This window comes from Gopherus flavomarginatus, chromosome 23 (assembly GCF_025201925.1).
Source record: "Gopherus flavomarginatus isolate rGopFla2 chromosome 23, rGopFla2.mat.asm, whole genome shotgun sequence".
Lineage (NCBI taxonomy): Eukaryota > Metazoa > Chordata > Testudines > Testudinidae > Gopherus > Gopherus flavomarginatus.
This window is the reverse complement of record NC_066639.1, coordinates 15,972,062-15,992,444: the sequence shown is the minus strand read 5'-3', so window position 1 is coordinate 15,992,444 and position 20,383 is coordinate 15,972,062. Positions and strand designations below refer to the sequence as shown.

The 20,383-nt window shown below is 60.3% G+C and overlaps 1 protein-coding gene and 1 long non-coding RNA gene across 7 annotated transcripts in view; one reads left to right on the top strand and one right to left on the bottom strand.

Moving 5' to 3' along the window:
- DLG4 (discs large MAGUK scaffold protein 4) overlaps positions 1 to 20,383 on the bottom strand; it is an 86,356-nt gene that overhangs the window by 11,320 nt on the left and 54,653 nt on the right. For 5 of the 6 annotated variants that reach the window (XM_050933267.1, XM_050933269.1, XM_050933266.1 and 2 more), the window contains exons 3-14: positions 12,596 to 12,649; positions 11,162 to 11,212; positions 10,633 to 10,757; positions 8,898 to 9,067; positions 8,055 to 8,191; positions 7,207 to 7,351; positions 6,917 to 7,055; positions 5,173 to 5,329; positions 4,944 to 5,046; positions 1,595 to 1,709; positions 857 to 1,033; positions 356 to 392 (exon numbers count right to left, since the gene is read on the bottom strand). In XM_050933267.1, the coding sequence (XP_050789224.1) occupies positions 356 to 392; positions 857 to 1,033; positions 1,595 to 1,709; positions 4,944 to 5,046; positions 5,173 to 5,329; positions 6,917 to 7,055; positions 7,207 to 7,351; positions 8,055 to 8,191; positions 8,898 to 9,067; positions 10,633 to 10,757; positions 11,162 to 11,212; positions 12,596 to 12,649 (1,410 nt within the window). Of the gene's footprint in view, positions 1 to 355; positions 393 to 856; positions 1,034 to 1,594; positions 1,710 to 4,943; positions 5,047 to 5,172; positions 5,330 to 6,916; positions 7,056 to 7,206; positions 7,352 to 8,054; positions 8,192 to 8,897; positions 9,068 to 10,632; positions 10,758 to 11,161; positions 11,213 to 12,595; positions 12,650 to 16,522; positions 16,626 to 20,383 lie in introns of those variants that run through there. The other variant, XM_050933270.1, reaches the window with a different exon arrangement.
- The window catches only part of LOC127039635 (uncharacterized), a 43,081-nt gene continuing 37,272 nt past the window's right edge, over positions 14,575 to 20,383 (top strand). The window contains exon 1 of the long non-coding RNA XR_007771246.1: positions 14,575 to 14,734. This is a non-coding gene — a long non-coding RNA (uncharacterized LOC127039635). The remainder of the gene's footprint in view (positions 14,735 to 20,383) is intronic.

Below are 20,383 nucleotides of genomic sequence, written 5' to 3'. Positions count from 1 at the left end.
CCCACAGCTCCCGCTGGGGGTCAGGTGGGAGCAGCCTCCCCCCCCTTTGTGGACTGACTCCGTGATTGGCCCCCGCCACGCTGGGAAGGTGAGGAAGGGGTTAATGGCCTCGAATTGGGGCGCGGCTGGGGGAGGGGCATGACACAGGGTCGGCACAGGGGTGTGCAAAGGCAGTTGTGCGCATGCTCGCACGCACGGTGCACGCGCTCGTGGGACGGCACGGGGAGGAAGCGCCCCTGGGGGTCTGGGCGTGGCCAAGAGAGGCCCGACGAAACACACACTCAGCCTCACCCAACCCCTCTGCCCCTGGGGTGGGGCTGGGGGCCTGTGTCGGGGGGGCGGGTCAGTCACCCACCTTGGCCTTTAACCGCGTCCACTCCCGGCGCTCCACCCTGCAGGGAGACCAAAGCTCAGAGACAGCCCCGCCCCCTGCCCCATAGCCCCGCCCCCTGTGGACCCTGCCCCACTCCTCAGTAGCCCCGCTCCCTTCCCAAAGCCCCATCCCTCCCTCCCCACAACCTCTCCCCGTGGCCCCTCCCCCTGCCCTGAAGTCCCGCCCCTCTCCCTCAACTGCTCCCCGGTGGCCCCGCCCATTGCTCAATAGCCCCGCCCCCTTCCCAAAGCCCCACCCCCAAACCCTCCTCACAGCCTCTCCCCCTCTGGCCCCGCCCATTGCTCAATAGCCCCGCCCCCTTCCCATAGCCCCACCCCTAAGCCCTCCCCCCAAGGCCCCTCCCAATGTCCTGCAGCCCCATCCCACCCCGAGCCCCACGTCCCCCCACAGCCACTTCAGCCTAACACTTTCTCCCACCAAGTCCCTCCCTTCCCCCCATGCCCCTCTGCCCCCCCCCGGTACCGTCTCTTGCTGGGCACAAAGCCGATCTCGTCCCCCTCCCCGTCAGGGTGGACCCGCCGCGCCTGCCACCACTCGTCGTCCGAGGCGTCCACCACGTGCAGCACGTCCCCGAAGCGGAAACTCAGCGCCTGGCTCAGGAACCCGCAGTCCTTCGTCTTGTCGTAGTCGAACAGCGCCCTGGAGGGGCGGGGCCGGGGGTCAGAGAACCCAGGAGTCCTGGCTCCCAGCCCCCCCTGCTCTAACCACCAGTCCCCACTCCCCTCCCAGAGCCGGGGAGAGAACCCAGGAGTCCTGGCTCCCAGCCCCCCCTGCTCTAACCCACCAGCCCCCACTCCTCTCCCAGAGCCGGAGAGAGAACCCAGGAGTCCTGGCTCCCTGCTCCCCCCATGTTCTAATCCAGCGGAGGAGACTACACTCCCCTTCTGTGGAGCACTGGGATATCAGGGCGCCCGGCTTCATGCGTATGAGGGGCAGAGTCAGTGGGGTGGTCAACAGGCAGGTCGGGGGGGGAGTCGTGTATGTGGGGACAGTTGGGGGTCAGTGTGTGTGTGGGGCTTGTGGGGGTCAGTGAGGGGTTGGGAGGGTCTTGGGGCTCTGTAGGGGGATGGGAGGTTTCAGGGGGGTGGGGGGGCCAGTGGAGGGCCAGTGGGGTCCATGGAGGCGTGTGGTGGAGTGGAGGATCTCAAGGGGCTGGGGAGGCTCCTGGGGGTCCGTGGGAGGGTTGGGGGGGGCTCTCACCGGATATAAAAGCCTCGCTTGGGATTGCTGCGGAGCGACGCCGTCCCGGAGCCCAGGCTGCTGTTCATCAGCTGCTCCCGCAGGTCGTGGATTTTGGCCTCGAAGCGGCTGTACTCTGGGGGGGGAGGAGGAATGTGGGGGTTGAGGGCCAGGTGATGCCTTGGGCTGCCCCCCTTCTCCACCCCTCATGGTCCCCCAAATCTACCTGGCCAGCGAGACGCCTGCTTTCGGTACAACCCGCCGGTCCTCCCGCCTGCCTCCTATCCCTCCGTCCTCCAGCCCTCACCCATCCCTCCATCCTCCCGCACACCCCCCATCCCTCTGTCCTCCCATCTGCCCCCCAACCTTCCATCCCCCCAACCTCCATCCCCATCCCTCCATCCATCCACCCACCCAACACCCCATCTATCCATCTACCCATCATCCATTACTTCATCCCTCCATCCATCCACCCACCCAACGCCCCATCTATCCATCTACCCATCATCCATCACTTCATCCCTCCATCCATCCACCCACCCAACACCCCATATCCATCCGCCCATCATCCATCACTTCATCCCTCCATCCGTCCATCCACCCAACACCCCACTTATCTATCCATTCACCCACTCATCCTCCATCACTTCATCCCTCCATCCATTGCACCCACCCCATCCCTCCATCCACTCAACACCCCATCTATCCATCCATCCACCCACCCAACACCGCACTTATCTATCCATTCACCCACTCATCCTCCATCACTTCATCCCTCCATCCAACCCCACCCCTCCGTCCATCCATCCACCCACCCAACACCCCATCTATCCATCCATCCACTCACCTTCAACCCCACCCCTCCGTCCATCCATCCACCCACCCAACACCCCATCTATCCATCCACCCATCATCCATCACTTCATCCCTCCATCCATCCACCCACCCAACGCCCCATCTATCCATCCACCCATCATCCATCACTTCATCCCTCCATCCGTCCATCCACCCAACACCCCACTTATCTATCCATTCACCCACTCATCCTCCATCACTTCATCCCTCCATCCATTGCACCTACCCCATCCCTCCATCCACCCAACACCCCATCTATCCATCCATCCACCCAACCTTCATCCCCACCCCTCCGTCCATCCTCCTCCATCCACCCACCCAATGCCCCATCTATCCATCCACCCATCATCCATCACTGCATCCCTCCATCCATCCACCCACCCAACACCGCACTTATCTATCCATTCACCCACTCATCCTCCATCACTTCATCCCTCCATCCAACCCCACCCCTCCATCCATCCATCCACCCACCCAACACCCCATCTATCCATCCATCCACTCACCTTCAACCCCACCCCTTCGTCCATCCTCCTCCATCCACCCACCCAACACCCCATCTATCCATCCATCCACTCACCTTCAACCCCACCCCTCCGTCCATCCTCCTCCATCCACCCACCCAACACCCCATCTATCCATCCATCCACTCACCTTCAACCCCACCCCTCCGTCCATCCTCCTCCATCCACCCACCCAACACCCCATCTATCCATCCGCCCATCATCCATCACTTCATCCCTCCATCCATCCACCCACCCAACGCCCCATCTATCCATCCACCCATCATCCATCACTTCATCCCTCCACCCGTCCATCCACCCAACACCCCACTTATCTATCCATTCACCCACTCATCCTCCATCACTTCATCCCTCCATCCATTGCACCCACCCCATCCCTCCATCCACTCAACACCCAATCTATCCATCCATCCACCCAACCTTCATCCCCACCCCTCCGTCCATCCTCCTCCATCCACCCACCCAACACCCCATCTATCCATCCATCCACTCACCTTCAACCCCACCCCTCCGTCCATCCATCCACCCACCCAACACCCCATCTATCCATCCATCCACTCACCTTCAAGCCCACCCCTCCGTCCATCCATCCACCCACCCAACACCCCATCTATCCATCCATCCACCCAACCTTCATCCCCACCCCTCCGTCCATCCTCCTCCATCCACCCACCCTACACCCCATCTATCCATCCATCCACTCACCTTCAACCCCTCCCCTCCGTCCAACCATCCACCCACCCAACACCCCATCTATCCATCCATCCACTCACCTTCAACCCCACCCCTCCGTCCATCCATCCACCCACCCAACACCCCATCTATCCATCCATCCACTCACCTTCAACCCCACCCCTCCGTCCATCCTCCTCCATCCACCCACCCAACGCCCCATCTATCCATCCACCCATCATCCATCACTTCATCCCTCCATCCATCCACCCACCCACCCAACGCCCCATCTATCCATCCACCCATCATCCATCACTTCATCCCTCCATCTGTCCATCCACCCAACACCCCACTTATCTATCCATTCACCCACTCATCCTCCATCACTTCATCCCTCCATCCATTGCACCCACCCCATCCCTCCATCCACTCAACACCCCATCTATCCATCCATCCACCCAACCTTCATCCGCACCCCTCCGTCCATCCTCCTCCATCCACCCACCCAACACCCCATCTATCCATCCATCCACTCACCTTCAACCCCACCCCTCCGTCCATCCTCCTCCATCCACCCACCCAACACCCCATCTATCCATCCATCCACTCACCTTCAACCCCACCCCTCCGGCCATCCATCCACCCACCCAACACCCCATCTATCCATCCATCCACTCACCTTCAACCCCACCCCTCCGTCCATCCTCCTCCATCCACCCAACACCCCATCTATCCATCCATCCACTCACCTTCAACCCCACCCCTCCGTCCATCCTCCTCCATCCACCCACCCAACACCCCATCTATCCATCCATCCACTCACCTTCAACCCCACCCCTCCGGCCATCCATCCACCCACCCAACACCCCATCTATCCATCCATCCACTCACCTTCAACCCCACCCCTCCGTCCATCCTCCTCCATCCACCCACCCAACACCCCATCTATCCATCCATCCACTCACCTTCAACCCCACCCCTCCGTCCATCCTCCTCCATCCATCCTCCCAACACCTCATCTATCCATCCACCCATCCTCCATCACTCCATCCCTCCATCCACCCAACCCCATCCATCTCTCTCCAACCCCATCCACCCACCCAACACCCCATCTATCCATCCATCCATCATCCATCATTTCATCCCTTTGTCTGTCCATCCACCCATCCTCCATCACTTCATCTCTCCATCCACCCAACCCCATCCACCCACCCAACCAACCCCAGATCCATCCACTCACCCAAATCCCATCCCTCCCTCCACACCACCCAGAGGTGGGACATGCCTCCAGCCCCACCCTCACCCCCACCCAGACTCACCGTCAGGTTTATACTGTGCGATGATCGTCACCGTCTGCCCAGCGTTTTTCAGAGCGATGGCAGCCTGCTCATGGGTTGCGTTCCTGAGATCCACCCCGTTCACCTAAGGGGAGAGAGAAGCCACATCAGAGGGGCGGGGAATGGGGCAGGGGCCTGTCCCCTCTAGGGGACACCAGCTCCCACCCGGCCCCAGGGGGGGACTGACTGCTTCTGGGGGGTGGGTTCTTACCGAGAGGATCTGGTCCCCTTTCCGCAGCTCCCCACTCAGGTCAGCCGGCCCCCCTGCCAGGATGAAGGAGATGAAGATTCCTTCGCCATCCTCACCCCCGACAATGTTGAATCCCAGGCCCGTCGAGCCGCGGTGGATGATGATCCGGCGGGGTTCCCTGGGCAGGTGGGATGGGGGTAGAGAGGTCAGGAACCCCCCCAGCGAAGGGGGACAGTCACCGACGAAGTCCAACAACACCCCAACACCCAGAATCCACAGCAGGGGACGCAGGAACGATGGGGTGTGTGAGGTCTGACTGTAATGACCCCCATAGGTTACAGTGGGTGGCTGTATGGCTCGTGGGCGACGGTAGCATACGTGTGCGGCCGTACGTGGCTGCAACTTCATGTGTGTGCGTGTGTGTTTGCTTCGTGCACCTGTACTTTCACAGGCGCCTGTGCGCATTTGCCGGTACCCCTCTGTTTGCCTGTATGCAAGGTGTCCACCTGAACCTTGTGGATGCGCCCGTGCGCCTGTAAGGGTCGCGTGGACCGGCAGGGTGCCTGTATCTTATCTGTGTGCTTGTAGCACCGGTTACAGGATGTGATCACGTATACACTGACACGCACCCCTATTTGAACGCCTGTACATCCCGTGGGCACCTGAACATTACATGGCAACCTGTAGGCCACACGTGTGGCTGTGTGTTACATGTGTAACTGTATATTCCAGATGCGGCTGTATATTCTAGAAATACCTCGACAGCATCTGAGCGCCTGTAGCTTCCCGAGTTGCCTGTTCGTTATGTGGCTGACTGTATGTCAGAAATGTGTCTGTGTGTTATGTGGGTGCCTGAATGTCACACGGCTGCCTGACTATTAGTTGTGCACCTCTGTGTTATGTATACAGCTGTCCATTACCTGTGCATCTCCGTGTTACAGTGTGTGGCTGTCCATTACCTGTGCGCCTGTGGGTTACGGTGTGTGGCTGTACATTACCTGTGTGCCTGTGTGTTACCATGCATGACTGTATGTAACCTGTGCACCTGTATGTCAGTGTGTGGCTGTCCATTACTTGTGCGCCTGTATGTCACGGTGTGTGGCAGTACAGTACCTGCGCACCTGTATGTCATGTTGTGTGGCTGTCCATTACCTGTGCACCTGTATGCCATGGTGTTTGGCGGTACACTACCTGTGTGTCTGTATGTCACGGTGTGTGGCAGTACAGTACCTGTGCGCCTGTAAGTCACGGTGTGTGGCTGTCCATTACCTGTGTGCCTGTATGTCACGGTGTATGGCCGTCCATTACCTGTGCGCCTGTATGTCACGGTGTGTGGTTTTACCTCTGCACCTGTACATTACGGTGAGCGGTTGTCCATTGCCTGTGCACCAGTATATCATGCATGTGGCTGTATGTTACATGTACGCCTGTATGTTACGGGGACACCTGTCTTCTCCTGCACTCAGGCGCCTACACTTCAGATGGGTAACCGTGTGCACCGCGGGCAGATGAACTCCATTATCAGGCTACAAAAGGGGTGATATTTGTGCCCCTCAAATCATGCCCCCATCCTCTCTGGGCGGCAGGTGCCAGTCAACTCCCTCTAGGATGACCAGACAGCAAGTGTGAAAAATCGGGACGGAGGTGGGGGGTAATAGGAGCCTATATAAGAAAAAGACCCCGAAATCAGGACATTTGGTCACCCCCTCGGCACCCAGACCCGCTAGGGGGCAGCCCCCAGGGGAGGGAGAGGGGCTTTGCTTACCTGGGTATGTCCTCTTCCCCCATCATCTCCTTGGGGATGGGGGAGTAGCGCCGGGGGGAGGTGGGGGTCATGGCTTGTGGGTAGTCAGTCCCCAGGTAACTCTGGTGGCTGATTTCATTGTCCAGATGCTGGGAGTACGCTGGAGAGGGGAGAGACAAGGGGTGGCGTTAACGGCTGAGATGCGGCCACCTCTGGGGTGGGGCGGCCGTTCAGGCAGGGATCCCGCCCTGCTTGCTGCCCCCCAGTGCCCCCTAACAACCCCCCACTCCCTGCCCCCCGGCAGTTCTCACAGGTGGTGATGTCGGGTGGGGCGTAGGAGTCGTTGAGGTACATGTTGGTGGGTTTCGCCACCTTCAGGTAGACGACGTCGTACGTGTTTTTCAGCGCGGCCACGGCGTCCTCGTGCATCACGTCCTCCAGGCTGACGTTGTTCACCTGCAGTGGCGGGAGGGGGACCGGGGACAAACCAGGGTCAGACCCATGGGCCCATCTCCCCCCCAGTATCCCACCTGCCTCCTGCCCCAGCTCAGACCCATGGCGATATCCAGCGGCAGGGAGTCCTGCAGAAAAGTCTTGTCCTGGGGATACCCCCGACCCAGCTCAGCACCCTTCACCCGTCCGGTAAGCCCCTCCCACTCAGCGTCCCCCCTGCATAGGCTCCTCCCCCTCAGCCAAGCCTCTCTGCTCAATTAGACCCCACCTCTAACTCTCTCCACTCCGCTAAGCCCCTCCCACTCAGCTTTCCTGGGACAAAGGCCCCTCCCCCTTAACTAAGCCCCTCCCAAATTTTCTCCACTCTGCTAAGCCCCTCCCACTCAGCTTTCCTGGGACATAGGCCCCTCCCCCTCAACTAAGCCCCTCCCAAATTTTCTCCACTCTGCTAAGCCCCTCCCACTCAGCTTTCCCCTTCACTTAGGCCCCTCCCCCTCAACTAAGCCCCTCCCAAATTCCCTCCACTCTGCTAAGCCCCTCCCACTCCGCTTTCCCCCTCACTTAGGCTCCTCCCCTTCAACTAAGCCCCCTCCCTCCACTAAACCCCTCCCACCCTGCTAAGCCCCTCCCTCCACTCAGGCCCCTCCCCCCGGGGCTCAGTTAATCCCTGCCTGGCTGGGTGTGGCCCTGGGGGGGAACGACTCACCGCCAGGATCTTGTCCCCGATCTGGAGGCGCCCGTCCTTGTGGGCGGCCCCCCCCTCGATGATCTTGGTGACGTAGATGCTGTTGTCCCCCGGGATGTGCTGGTTCCCGACGCCCCCCGCGATGCTGAACCCCAGACCTGAGCGGGGGTGGGGAGGGGAGAGAGATTCAGAGGGGGAGATTTAGGGGGAGGGGGGCAGGCAGATCTGGGGAGAGTCAGAGAAAAAGGGATGGGGGGGAGATCCGGGGGGGTTTCCCCTCTGGGGAGGATGGGGAGATGATGGGGGTCGGGGGGATCCCGGGAGAGAAAGGGGGGGACCTCTGCCCTAGAGAGGGGACTCCTCGAGAGGGGGATCTCCTAGGAGAAGGGGGCAGGGGGTTGTCGGGGGGAGCAGAGACTGTATGGGGGGGCTAGTGGTGATGTGGAGGGAGTTTCAGGGGGACCCCTGGCTTTGGGGTGTGCTGAGTGCAAGGGGCTCTCTCCAGTACGGGGATTACCTGGTGGGAGGTGTGTGTCTCTCAGTGGGGAGGGGACCAGGGGGTACTGAGGGGTTCTCTTCGGGGGTTCCTTAGCGGGGGAGCAGGGAGGTGGACAATGGAGCCCCTGGATCTGGGGGGGATCTAGGGTGTTCTCTCAGGAGGCCCCATTGGATGGAAGCAGGAGGGGGGCTGTGGGGGTGGATGTGACCCCCAAGTTCTCAGGGTCTCTCCAAGGGAAAATGGGGGGTGCACAGGGACATCCCCAGTCATGGGGGGGTCTCTTTCCAAGGAGCTTGGGGGGCTGTCCAGGGTATCCCAAGCCATGGGAGGGGAGTCCGGGGGGCTATCCAGGGGGCGTCTCTGACCTTTGGGCCCCTTGATGAGCTTCACCTCCATGACCTTCTCGGCCAGGGCCTTACGCCGCATGACGTAGAGGCGGACGATGGAGCCGGCTTCCTTCAGCGCCTCCACCGCCGTGCTGTGCGTCACCTCTCGCACGTCCACGTCGTTCACAAACAGGATGCTGTCGTTCACCCTGGTGCAGGGACACAGGGAGGAGGCACATCAGGGGGTTTCCCGGGGGCGGGCCCGGCACCAACTGGGGCCAAGTGGCCTGGGGCGATTGTGAGAGGGTGCTGCGCACAAGCATGCGACACACGTGCCTAGAGTGAGCGTGCAATGAGCAACAACACAATGGGAGAGAAACAAGAGGCCGTGCAAGGAGTATGCCATGAGCAATTGGAGAATGAGTGTGCAAAAAGTGGCAAACAATCGTGCAGCAAGCAGTTGTGAGCCTCTGCAATGAGCGGTTGTGCAATGAGAGTGCAACGACCAACTGGGCAATTGTAGATTGTGAAACAAATGATTGTGAGCATCTGCAAGAGTGATTGTGCAAGGAACGAACTAGGAGAGCCTGCAATCAGCAGTTGTGCATGGGGCAATTGTGCAAGGAACAAGTAGGCATGTGTGCAAGGAGAAGTTGTGCAAAGAGTGATTGTGAGCACATGCCACGAGGGATTGTGTGCTGAGGACTAGCACAAAAAGTTATTGTGATCACGGGCAGTTGGGACGAGCAATTGCATAGTGAGTGATTGTGAACTTCTCCAAGGAGTGATTGTGCAAGTGTGAGTGTGTGCCATGAGCAACAGTGTAACAAGTGTGCAACAGGTGCTGGTGCAGGGAACAATTGTGCAAAGAGGGATTGGGGGAGCCTCTGCAATGAACGATTGTGCAACCAGCAATTCTGAGAACTTGCCATGAGTGACGGGGTAATCAGTGTGCAATGAGCAATTGTGCAACGAGTGAGGGAGAACACGTGCCAGCAGGGATTGTGTAATGAACGTGCAATGACTGGTTGTGCAGTGAGCGATTGTGAGCACTTACAATGAGCAATTGTGAGCATGCACCATGAATGATTGTGCACACGCAATGAGCCTTGGCTGAGTGCACCAAGCAGTTGTGAGCATGACAAATCATGCAAGGAGTGTGCAAAGAGTGTAGGGTGAGCGATCGTGCAACAAGTGATGGTGACAGTTTGCAATAAACGATTGTGTGCAGGCCATGAGTGACTGTACAAGTCTGTAACAAGGGTGCGATATGTGATTGTGCCCCATGCAACTGTGCACACACAAGTACAATGAGCAACTGTGAATGTGCAACACGTGATTGTGAAAGTCATTAGGTGCACATGCAAAGAACGTTTAGCAAACTGGTTCGCACGTGTGCGAGGAGTGATTCTGCACGATTGTGCACGTGGACAGCCAGCCGTTCTGGGCACGAGGCAATGGGGTCGTGCAAGGGGCGATGGATGTATATGCAATATGCCACGGTGGGAGCACCGAGGCGTGTCTTTGCACACGTCCGAGGGTTTGTGTAAGTGCTGGGCACGTGCAAAGCAGCAGCACGCGAGCCAGTGTGCACAGCCACACAATCGCCGAGTGCACACTCACTCACGGCACAGGCTCGTGCGCTCACAACCTTACACCCCCAGCGCACAGGCTCACAATTTCTTGCACAATCTCTCACTCCCCAGCCCCCCTCCCCAGCCCCCAGCCCCTTCTCTGCCCCCCAGCACTCCGCCTCCCCCAGTCCCGCGGGTACCTGAGGCGGCCGTCCTGAGCCGCTGCCCCCCCCGGGATGATTTTCGTGATGAAGATGCTGGGGTCGTCCCCAATGTGGGGGTTGTCCGTCCCCCCGGCAATGCTGAACCCCAGCCCGGAGTTACCCTGCAGGAGACACCCCCGAAACCTGTCAGTCGGCCTCCAGGGGCTGCGGGTTGGAAGTGAGGGGCACCAGCAGGGTGAGGGGGGCACGGCCAGGCTAGCAGGGGCTGCGGGTCGGGAGTGAGGGGCACCGGCAGGGCTGGCAGGAGGGCTGGGCTAGCAGGGGCTGCGGGTCGGGAGTGAGGGGCACCGGCAGAGCTGGGGGGCAGGGCTGGGCTAGCAGGGGCTGCGGGTTGGGAGTGAGGGGCACCAGCAGGGCTGGGGGGAGGGCTGGGCTAGCAGGGGCTGCGGGTTGGGAGTGAGGGGCACCGGCCGAGCTGGGGCAGGGGGGGCGCAGAGGCGTCTGCTTCTGGGGTGCGTTACGCTGAAATTCACCCCCAAGAAGAGACGGGAACGCAGAGTCTCACCCGTTCTAACGTGATTTCTTCGTACTCCATCTCCCCCTCCGTCCCGTTCACCTAGACAGAAAGGGGGGGGGTGAGAATTGGGCCCCCGCACGGCAGAACGAAGGACAAAGAATAAAGGGATGAGTTAATAGAAAGAAAGAAAGAAAACCCACAAGATCTATTTGCCTGCATCAGACAAGACCCCCCCATTCACCCTCGCAATCCCATGGGGGGATCTTCCACCCCACCGCCCATGGTGCCCCCCCAACCTGGGAAACAGGGTAAGAACTATAGACTGGTCTCTATCAAACAGAAACTGATGTGGGGGGCAGAGATGAGTATGGGGGGAAGGTAGAGGCTGGGGGAGTTAGGGGGGACTGTTTTGGGGGGGTCAGATCAGGGGTGAGTTTGGGGAAGGTTGGGGGCTGGGGGAGTTTGGGGGGGTCAGATCAGGGGTGAGTTTGGGGGGAAGGTTGCAGACTGGGGGAGTTTGGGGGGAAGGTCCGGGGGAACACATCAGGGGTGAGTTTGGGGGAAGATTTGAGGGAGTCACATCAGGGGTGAGTTTGAGGGGAAGGTTGGGGGCTGGGGGAGTTTGGGGAGAAGTTTTAGGGGGGGTCACATCAGGGGTGAATTTGGGGGGAAGGTTTGGGGCTGGGGGAGTTTGGGGGCAAGGTCCGGGGGAACACATCAGGGGTGAGTTTGGGGGAAGATTTGAGGGAGTCACATCAGGGGTGAGTTTGGGGGAAGGTTTGGGGGTGTTAGATCAGGGATGAGTTTGGGGGGAAGGTTGGGGACTGAGGGAGTTTGGGGGAAGATTTGGGGGGGTCACATCAGGGGTGAGTTTGAGGGGAAGGTTGGAGACTGGGGGAGTTTGGGGGCAAGGTCCGGGGGAACACATCAGGGGTGAGTTTGAGGGGAAGGTTGGGGACTGTGGGAGTTTGGGGGGAAGATTTCAGGGAGTCACATCAGGGGTGAGTTTGCGGGGAAGGTTGGGGACTGGGGGAGTTTGGTGGGAAGAGTTGGGGGGGTCATATCGGGGTGAGTTTGGGGGGAAGGTTGGAGACTGGGGGAGTTTGGGGGCAAGGTCCAGGGGAACACATCGGGGTGAGTTTGGGGGAAGATTTGAGGGAGTCACATCAGGGGTGAGTTTGAGGGGAAGGTTGGGGGCTGGGGGAGTTTGGGGACAAGTTTTGGGGGTCACATCAGGGGTGAGTTTGGGGGGAAGGTTGGAGACTGGGGGAGTTTGGGGGCAAGGTCCGGGGGAACACATCAGGGGTGAGTTTGGGGAACTGGGGGGCGTTTGGGAGAGGGGAAGATTTGCGGGGGCCTTTGGGGTAGGGGAGACGGTTCCCAGAGATGAACGTGCATCTGGGAGGAAGCTGCACCAGCCCAGAAACAAGGCTCCCCCCCACCCCTCTAAACCCCCCCGGACCCCCCTACTTGGCTACTCACATAGGCCGGCGCCTCCAGCGTGTCCGTATTGACGATGACGGGCGGAGAATTCGCCTGCGGGAGAGAAGGAGGCGAAAGCAGGAGACCCCAGTGTGAGCTGGAGGCATCTCAGCCGCTTCTCTACGGTGCCACCAGCCCCCCAAGATACCAGCCCCCTGCCCCCCCGGGGCTGAGACACCCCCAGACCGGAGCCAAGTATCCCACCCGCCAGGCATCCCCTTTTGGCCTTGGGATCCCAGTGAGCCAGTGATCCCACTCCCCCCAAAACAGGCAGACAAGTCCTGGCGACTTTTGGGACAGAAGAGGAAGATCCCCCCGACTTTATGTTGTGTCCCAGAAGCAGCCGGGCACCAGCAGGGCTGGGGAGGGGGGACCACTGACAGTGGGAGGCTGCACCCTGACCCCAAAAGACACCACCCAAATATTCAACCCATCGCGCTCCCTCAGACCCTTGGAAATATCAAATCCCAAACAATACAGCAGCCTCGAAAGTGCCTGAGGCTTTGTCCCCCCAAACAGTGAGGGAACCCCAAAAACTGACACCGAACCAGCACCCCTCAAAATTCATGGGACCCCCCTGCGAATATCCTCCCGAAAAAACTCAGCCCAAATATTCACCTGAATCCCCCAAACCATCACTCTGAACCAACACACCAGTAGCACCCCCAAAATATCCCCACACCAAACCAACAGCCCGAAAGCACCCTGTGAACCCCCAAACTCGACACCTGCGACCCTTCAATCTACAACAGTGTCACATTTGTCCTCAGGGCTGGGCTAGCAGGGGGCTGCGGGTTGGTAGTGAGGGGTGCCAGCAGAGCTGGGGGGGCAGGGGGCTGCGGGTTGGTAGTGAGGGGCACCGGCAGAGGTGGGGGGGCAGGGGGCTGCGGGTCGAGAGTGAGGGGCACCGGCAGAGCTGGGGGGGCAGGGGCTGCGGGTCGGGAGTGAGGGGCACCGGCAGAGCTGGGGGGGCAGGGGCTGCGGGTCGGGAGTGAGGGGCACCGGCAGAGCTGGGGGGGCAGGGGCTGCGGGTCGGGAGTGAGGGGAACCGGCAGAGCTGGGGTGGGCAGGGGGCTGCGGGTCGGGAGTGAGGGGCACCGGCAGAGCTGGAGGGGCAGGGGCTGCGGGTCTGGAGTGAGGGGCACCGGCAGAGCTGGGGTGGGCACGGGGCTGCGGGTCGGGAGTGAGGGGCACCGGCAGAGCTGGGGTGGGCAGGGGGCTGCGGGTCCGGAGTAAGGGGGGCTGGCAGAGCTGTTGGGGGGCAGGGGCTGCGGGTCAGGAGTGAGGGGCACCAGCAGAGCTGGAGGGGGCAGCGTAACTCTGTAAAGGGAAACACCCCACCCCAGAGGTGGCTGCATCTTGGCTCCGGTATGCGGGAGGAGGAACCGGCCGGGTTCTTCCTTCCTTGGCTGGCTCCCTAGCAACTCTCCCAGCTTCCTCAGCCTCGGCAACGGTAACCATGGCGATGCCAGGGAACTGGGACCAAGTACTGCAGGGGGAGACAGTTGTCGTGGCAACTGGGGGCATCACTGCAGTACAGGGAGATCTGAACCCCCCAGAGCCGAGGAGAGAACCCAGGAGTCCTGGCTCCCAGCCCCCCTGCTCTAACCCACCAGCCCCCACTCCCCTCCCAGAGCCGGGGAGAGAACCCAGGAGTCCTGGCTCCAAGCCCCCCTGCTCTAACCCACCAGCCCCAACTCCCCTCCCAGCACCGAGCACAGAACCCAGGCGTCCGGGCTCCCAGCCCCCTAACCAGTAGGCCCTACTCCCCTCCGTATCTCCCAGCGGGGGAGGCTGTGCCGGCTGAGAAGGGACATTTCAAATGTGCCTAACGGAGGTTTCCTATCAATTATTCAGAGCCGCTAATGACTCTGCCTTGTTCTGAGTCCAGCCGAGCCCGGCTTTCATCTGGCCGAGCAGCTGAAAACACCCAGAGCAACATTTCAGCACCACCCAGAGGTGGCTGCATCTCAGCGCAGAGTGAGGGGTCCCTGGGTAACTGGCTGCCCCACCCCAGAGGTGGCTGCATCTCAGTGCCGGGTGAGGGGTCCCTGGGTAACCGGCCGCCCCGCCCCAGAGGTGTCTGCATCTCAGTGCCGGGTGAGGGGTCCCTGGGTAACCGGCCGCCCCGCCCCAGAGGTGGGCGCATCTCAGTGCCGGGTGAGGGGTCCTCGGGTAACCGGCCGCCCCACCCCAGAGGTGGCTGCATTTCAGCACCGGGTGAGGGGTCCCTGGGTAACCGGCCGCCTCGCCCCAGAGGTGGGCACATCTCAGCACCTCTCCCTCTCTCCCTCCCGGGCCGCTTCCTGCAGCAAATCACAATTAAGGGCCTTTAATCAGCTAATTGGGACAGCTGGAGGGTCCCGGAGGGGCACCTATCTAGGGCTGCGGTGGGGGGAGCTGCAGGGCTGCGTTCAGGTTTTGGATGAGAGACCAGTTCCCACTGCCCCAGGGCGGCGCTAGGGGGCGCTGGGGGGCAGAGAGCGGGGCAGGGGGCTCAGCAGGAGGCGCTGTGGGGCAGGGAGGAGGATGGGGGGTTCAGCAGGGGGCACTCTGGGCAGGCGGGACTGGCCCCAGGGGGTGCTAGGGGGCGCTGTGGGGCAGAGAGCGGGGCGGGGGGCTCAGCAGGGGGCGCTCTCCCCTGGCAGTGGGCTGGCCCCAGGGCGGCGCTAGGGGGCGCTGTGGGGCAGGGAGTGGGGCAGGGGCTGGCGCTAGGGGGCGCTGTGGGGCAGGGAGGAGGATGGGGGGTTCAGCAGGGGGCGCTCTCCCTCGGCAGGCAGGGCTGCCCCAGGGCGGCGCTAGGGGGCGCTGTGGGGCAGGGGCGGGGGGGGCCGCTAGGGGGCAGGGAGGGCAGCTCCCCTTGTGGCAGGCTGGCCATGAACCCAGGCATCCGGGGCCAGATCCCCCCAGCAGCAGAGACAGAGCCCCCGCCCCTCCGCTCCCCCCCAAACATCTTGCCCAGCCCCCGCCTCTAATTCAGGGGGGTGCACACATCTGGAGCCCCTCCCCCGCTGCCCCATTCATAGCCAGGGGTGGTGACGTCAGGGATTCATCCCGCATGACATCATGACTGACGCCCCCGCCCCTGCTCCATTCATTGCTCCTCACTCCCGACCCGCAGCCCCTGCCCCCCCCAGCCCTGCCGGTGCCCCTCACTCCCGACCCGCAGCCCCTGCCCCCCCCAGCCCTGCCGGTGCCCCTCACTCCCGACCCGCAGCCCCTGCCCCCCACCAGCTCTGCCGGTGCCCCTCACTTCCGACCCGCAGCCCCTGCCCCCCCCCAGCCCTGCCGGTGCCCCTCACTCCCGACCCGCAGCCCCTGCCCCCCCCCCAGCTCTGCCGGTGCCCCTCACTCCCGAACTGCAGCCCCCCAAAAATCCTCCCCGCCCCCCTACATCCCCTTACAGCCCCCCAGCCCCCAACCTTCTCCCCGATGCCCCCTTCCTGTGCCCACGGCCCATCTTATCCGGTCCCGTCTCTTCCTCACCCCCCTTTACCCCCCCAGTTCCTCCCCTCGCCCCCCCCCCCAGGTCCCTGCCCCCTCCAGCTCTCCCTCTTCCCTGCCCCCCCGGGGCCTGCAGCCAGCCCCCAACATCCGCCATTCCCCCGGCCCCCCACCTTGCTCTGCCCCATCTCCCCTCCCCTCATTTCCCATTCCCTCCCCCATTACCCCCAGTCCCCCCAGTATCCTCCTTCCCCCTGGTCACCCCAGTCCCCCCCTCCCCCCACATCCTCCCCAGTCCCCCCTCCCCCATCCCCCCAACTCCCTCCCCCTCCCCTCACACATCACCCCCGGGTCCCTCCTCCCCCAAGCTCCCTCCCCCTCCCCTCACACATCACCCCCGTCCTCCTCCCCCCTCACACATCACCCCCATCCCCCTCCCCCCAGCTCCCTCCCCCCGCCTGCCCCCCCGCCGCCCCCCGGTACCGTGGCCCGGCCCCGCTGTCTCTGGACCCGCCGGACGTTGTCGAGGAGGCGCCGGCCCATCTTCTTGGCGTACCAGACCGACACGAACATGGCCCCGGTGCGGGGGGGGGGACGGGATGGTCCCCCCTCCCCTGCCCCCCCCACTGCAGCCCCCGCCCCCAAACGGGGAAGGGCAAAAGCCCGCGAGGGGAGGGGCTAATCCCCCCTCCGCCTCCAGCAGCCGGGCCCCCCCGGCACCCTGGGGTGTCCCCCCCCCGCCGGCTGCAGGGAGCCCCCGATCCGCCACCGGCTGCTCCCCGCGCCGGCCGGGACGCTGGCTCCGAAGTGGGGGGGGTGATTTATTTTTTTATCCCTCCGGCCCCGTCGGCCCCGGCTTCCCCCCCAGCTCGGCGGCCGCTTCCCCCATCCTGCGCCGCAGCCGGGGGGCCGGAGCGAGCCGCGGATCGCGCCTGGATCTTCCCCCTGCGCGTCTGACGGAGACACGATCCTGCCGGGAGATTGCGCGGCGGGGGGGTGGGGGAGGAGGCAGCTCCCCTCCCCCCACACCAGGGCCACCCCTCCCCCCCCGACTAAGGGAAAATCACAGTCTGGGTGTACCCCCCTGACCTTTGCGGGTGCCCCTCACTCCCGATCTGCAGCCCCCTGCCCCCCCATCTGCCCACCCGGTGCCACTTAATCCCGACCCGCAACCCCCCCAGCTCTGCCGGTGCCCCTCACTCCTGATCTGCAGCCTCCTGCCCCCCCCATCTGACCCCCTGGTGCCCCTCACTCCTGACCTGCAGCCCCTGCGAGCCCAGCCCTGCACCCCCAGCTCTGCCGGTGCCCCTCACTCCCGATCCGCAGCCCCCTGCCCTGCCGGTGCCCCTCACTCCCGACCTGCAGCCCCTCCGAGCCCAGCCGTGCCCCTCACTCCCGCCCCCCCACCCCCAGCTGCCATTTCATGGATCTCTAGCTGGGTGCGGAGATGCAGCCACCTCGTGGGTGGGGCGCAGCACATGTCGGACAGCCCACAGCACTGCGGGCAGATTATTTGGGACAGGAAGCGAAGGAGGTTTCTGTCTCCCATTGACACTGCCACGGGGTGGGGGTGGGGGGGTTGTTTAGCCCGTCAGAATGGTCTCACCCAAGGGGGAATTTAGCCCGGACACCGGGGTCCTGACACCCTGAGCTCCTGGGAAAATTACGTGAGAAACTGTAATGCACCTCACAGCTCAAGGCCTCAGAGCCATTGAAAACCAATTCTCTGGTGGGTGAGAGCAGGGGGGGCTGGGAGCCAGGACTCCTGGGTTCTCTCCCCGGTTCTGGGAGGGGAGTGGGGGCTGGTGGGTTAGAGCAGGGGGGCTGGGAGCCAGGACTCCTGGGTTCTCTCCCCGGTTCTGGGAGGGGAGTGGGGGCTGGTGGGTTAGAGCAGGGGGGCTGGGAGCCAGGACTCCTGGGTTCTCTCCCCGGTTCTGGGAGGGGAGTGGGGGCTGGTGGGTCAGAGCAGGGGGTGGTGGTTCTATCTCTGCCTCAGTTTCCCCCTCTATCACTCGGAGGTGGTGGTAACTCTCTCTCCGAGCGGGGGAGGGGTACCGGTGTCGTTCCCCAACGCGGCCACGCGGTGGCGCCACAGTCCCGCAGGTGGTTGCGTCCGGCACCTCAGCACCATTTTACAAAGAGGCTTAAACGGCCTCCTTTGGGGGGGGGGGACTGGAGGGACAGAGAGGAAGAGTGAAAGAAAAAGAAAGAAAGAGAAGGGGTGAGTGGGAAAGAAAGAAAGAAAGAAAAAGAAAAGGGGTGAGTGGGAAAGAAAGAAAGAAAGAAAAGGGGCGAGTGGGAAAGAAAGAAAGAAAGAGAAGAGGTGAGTGGGAAAGAAAAAAAAGAAAAAGAAAGAAAGAGAAGGGGTGAGTGGGAAAGAAAGAAAAAGAAAAAGAAAGAAAAGGGGCGAGCGGGAAAGAAAGAAAAGGGATGAGTGGGAAAGAAAGAAAGAAGGAAAGAAAGAAAGAAAAGGGTCGAGTGGGAAAGAAAGAAAAGGGCAGGGGACTGGACTCGATGACCTCTCAAGGTCCCTTCCAGTCCTAGAGTCTATGAGTCTATGAGTCTATGCGAAAAGGAGTGAGTGGGAAAGAAAAAGAAAAAGAAAAAGAAAGAAAGAAAAGGAGCGAGTGGGAAAGAAAGAAAGAAAAAGAAAAGGGGCGAGTGAGAAAGAAAGAAAGAAAGAAAGAAAAGGGGCGAGTGGGAAAGAAAGAAAAAGAAAAGGGGCGAGTGGGAAAGAAAGAAAGAAAGAAAGAAAGAAAGAAAAGGGGCGAGTGGGAAAGAAAGAAAAAGAAAAGGGGCGAGTGAGAAAGAAAGAAAGAAAGAAAGAAAAGGGGCGAGTGAGAAAGAAAGAAAGAAAGAAAGAAAAGGGGCGAGTGAGAAAGAAAGAAAGAAAGAAAGAAAAGGGGCGAGTGAGAAAGAAAGAAAGAAAGAAAAGGGGCGAGTGAGAAAGAAAGAAAAAGAAAAGGGGCGAGTGAGAAAGAAAGAAAGAAAGAAAAGGGGCGAGTGGGAAAGAAAGAAAAAGAAAAGGGGCGAGTGGGAAAGAAAGAAAGAAAGAAAGAAAGAAAAGGGGCGAGTGGGAAAGAAAGAAAAAGAAAAGGGGCGAGTGGGAAAGAAAGAAAGAAAGAAAAGGGGCGAGTGAGAAAGAAAGAAAGAAAGAAAGAAAGAAAAAGAAAAGGGGCGAGTGAGAAAGAAAGAAAAAGAAAAGGGGTGAGTGGGAAAGAAAGAAAGAAAGAAAGAAAGAAAGAAAGAAAGAAAGAAAGAAAGAAAAGGGGCGAGTGAGAAAGAAAGAAAGAAAGAAAGAAAGAAAGAAAGAAAGAAAAGGGGCGAGTGAGAAAGAAAGAAAAAGAAAAGGGGCGAGTGAGAAAGAAAGAAAGAAAAAGAAAAGGGGCGAGTGGGAAAGAAAGAAAAAGAAAAGGAGCGAGTGGGAAAGAAAGAAAGAAAGAAAAAGAAAAGGGGCGAGTGAGAAAGAAAGAAAAAGAAAAGGGGTGAGTGGGAAAGAAAGAAAGAAAAGGGGCGAGTGGGAAAGAAAGAAAGAAAGAAAGAAAGAAAGAAAGAAAAAGAAAAGGGGCGAGTGAGAAAGAAAGAAAAAGAAAAGGGGTGAATGGGAAAGAAAGAAAGAAAGAAAAGGGGCGAGTGGGAAAGAAAGAAAGAAAGAAAGAAAGAAAGAAAGAAAGAAAGAAAAGGGGTGAGTGAGAAAGAAAGAAAGAAAGAAAGAAAGAAAGAAAGAAAGAAAAGGGGCGAGTGGGAAAGAAAGAAAGAAAGAAAGAAAGAAAGAAAGAAAAGGGGCGAGTGAGAAAGAAAGAAAGAAAGAAAGAAAGAAAGAAAAGGGGCGAGTGGGAAAGTAAGTAAAAAAGAAAGAACGAACAAGAACAGGGATGAGAAAGAAAGAAAGAACGAGAAAGGGGTGAGAAAGAAAGACAGAAGGTCCTGCAGTAGGACTGGGGCACTGAGAAGAAAGAAGGCCGGAGAAGGATAGAAAATGGAGAGAGAGGAGAAAGAGCTGGTCAGCGAGCGGAAGAAGGGAAGGAGGAAGGAAGGACCGATGGAGAACCGCAGGAAAGGCCCAGCGAGCACTCACGAGGGTCACGGGAAGGATGGAAGGAAGGAAGCGGAAAGGCTGGAAGAACGAATAGAAGCAGCGCATGGGAAAATCGGATCCCAAAGCGAAGGAAGGGAGGGGTGAACCCCCCTGAAGAACAGAACGGAAGAACGACAGGATGAAAGAGGGAAGGAGAAGTGAAGGGAGGAATGGCAGAAAGGCCAGAAGTGAACTAATGAAAGCAGCACGGAAGAAAGAAAGAAAAAGGAAGAAGGACAGTTGGGGTGTGGGAGATGGGCTCCTAC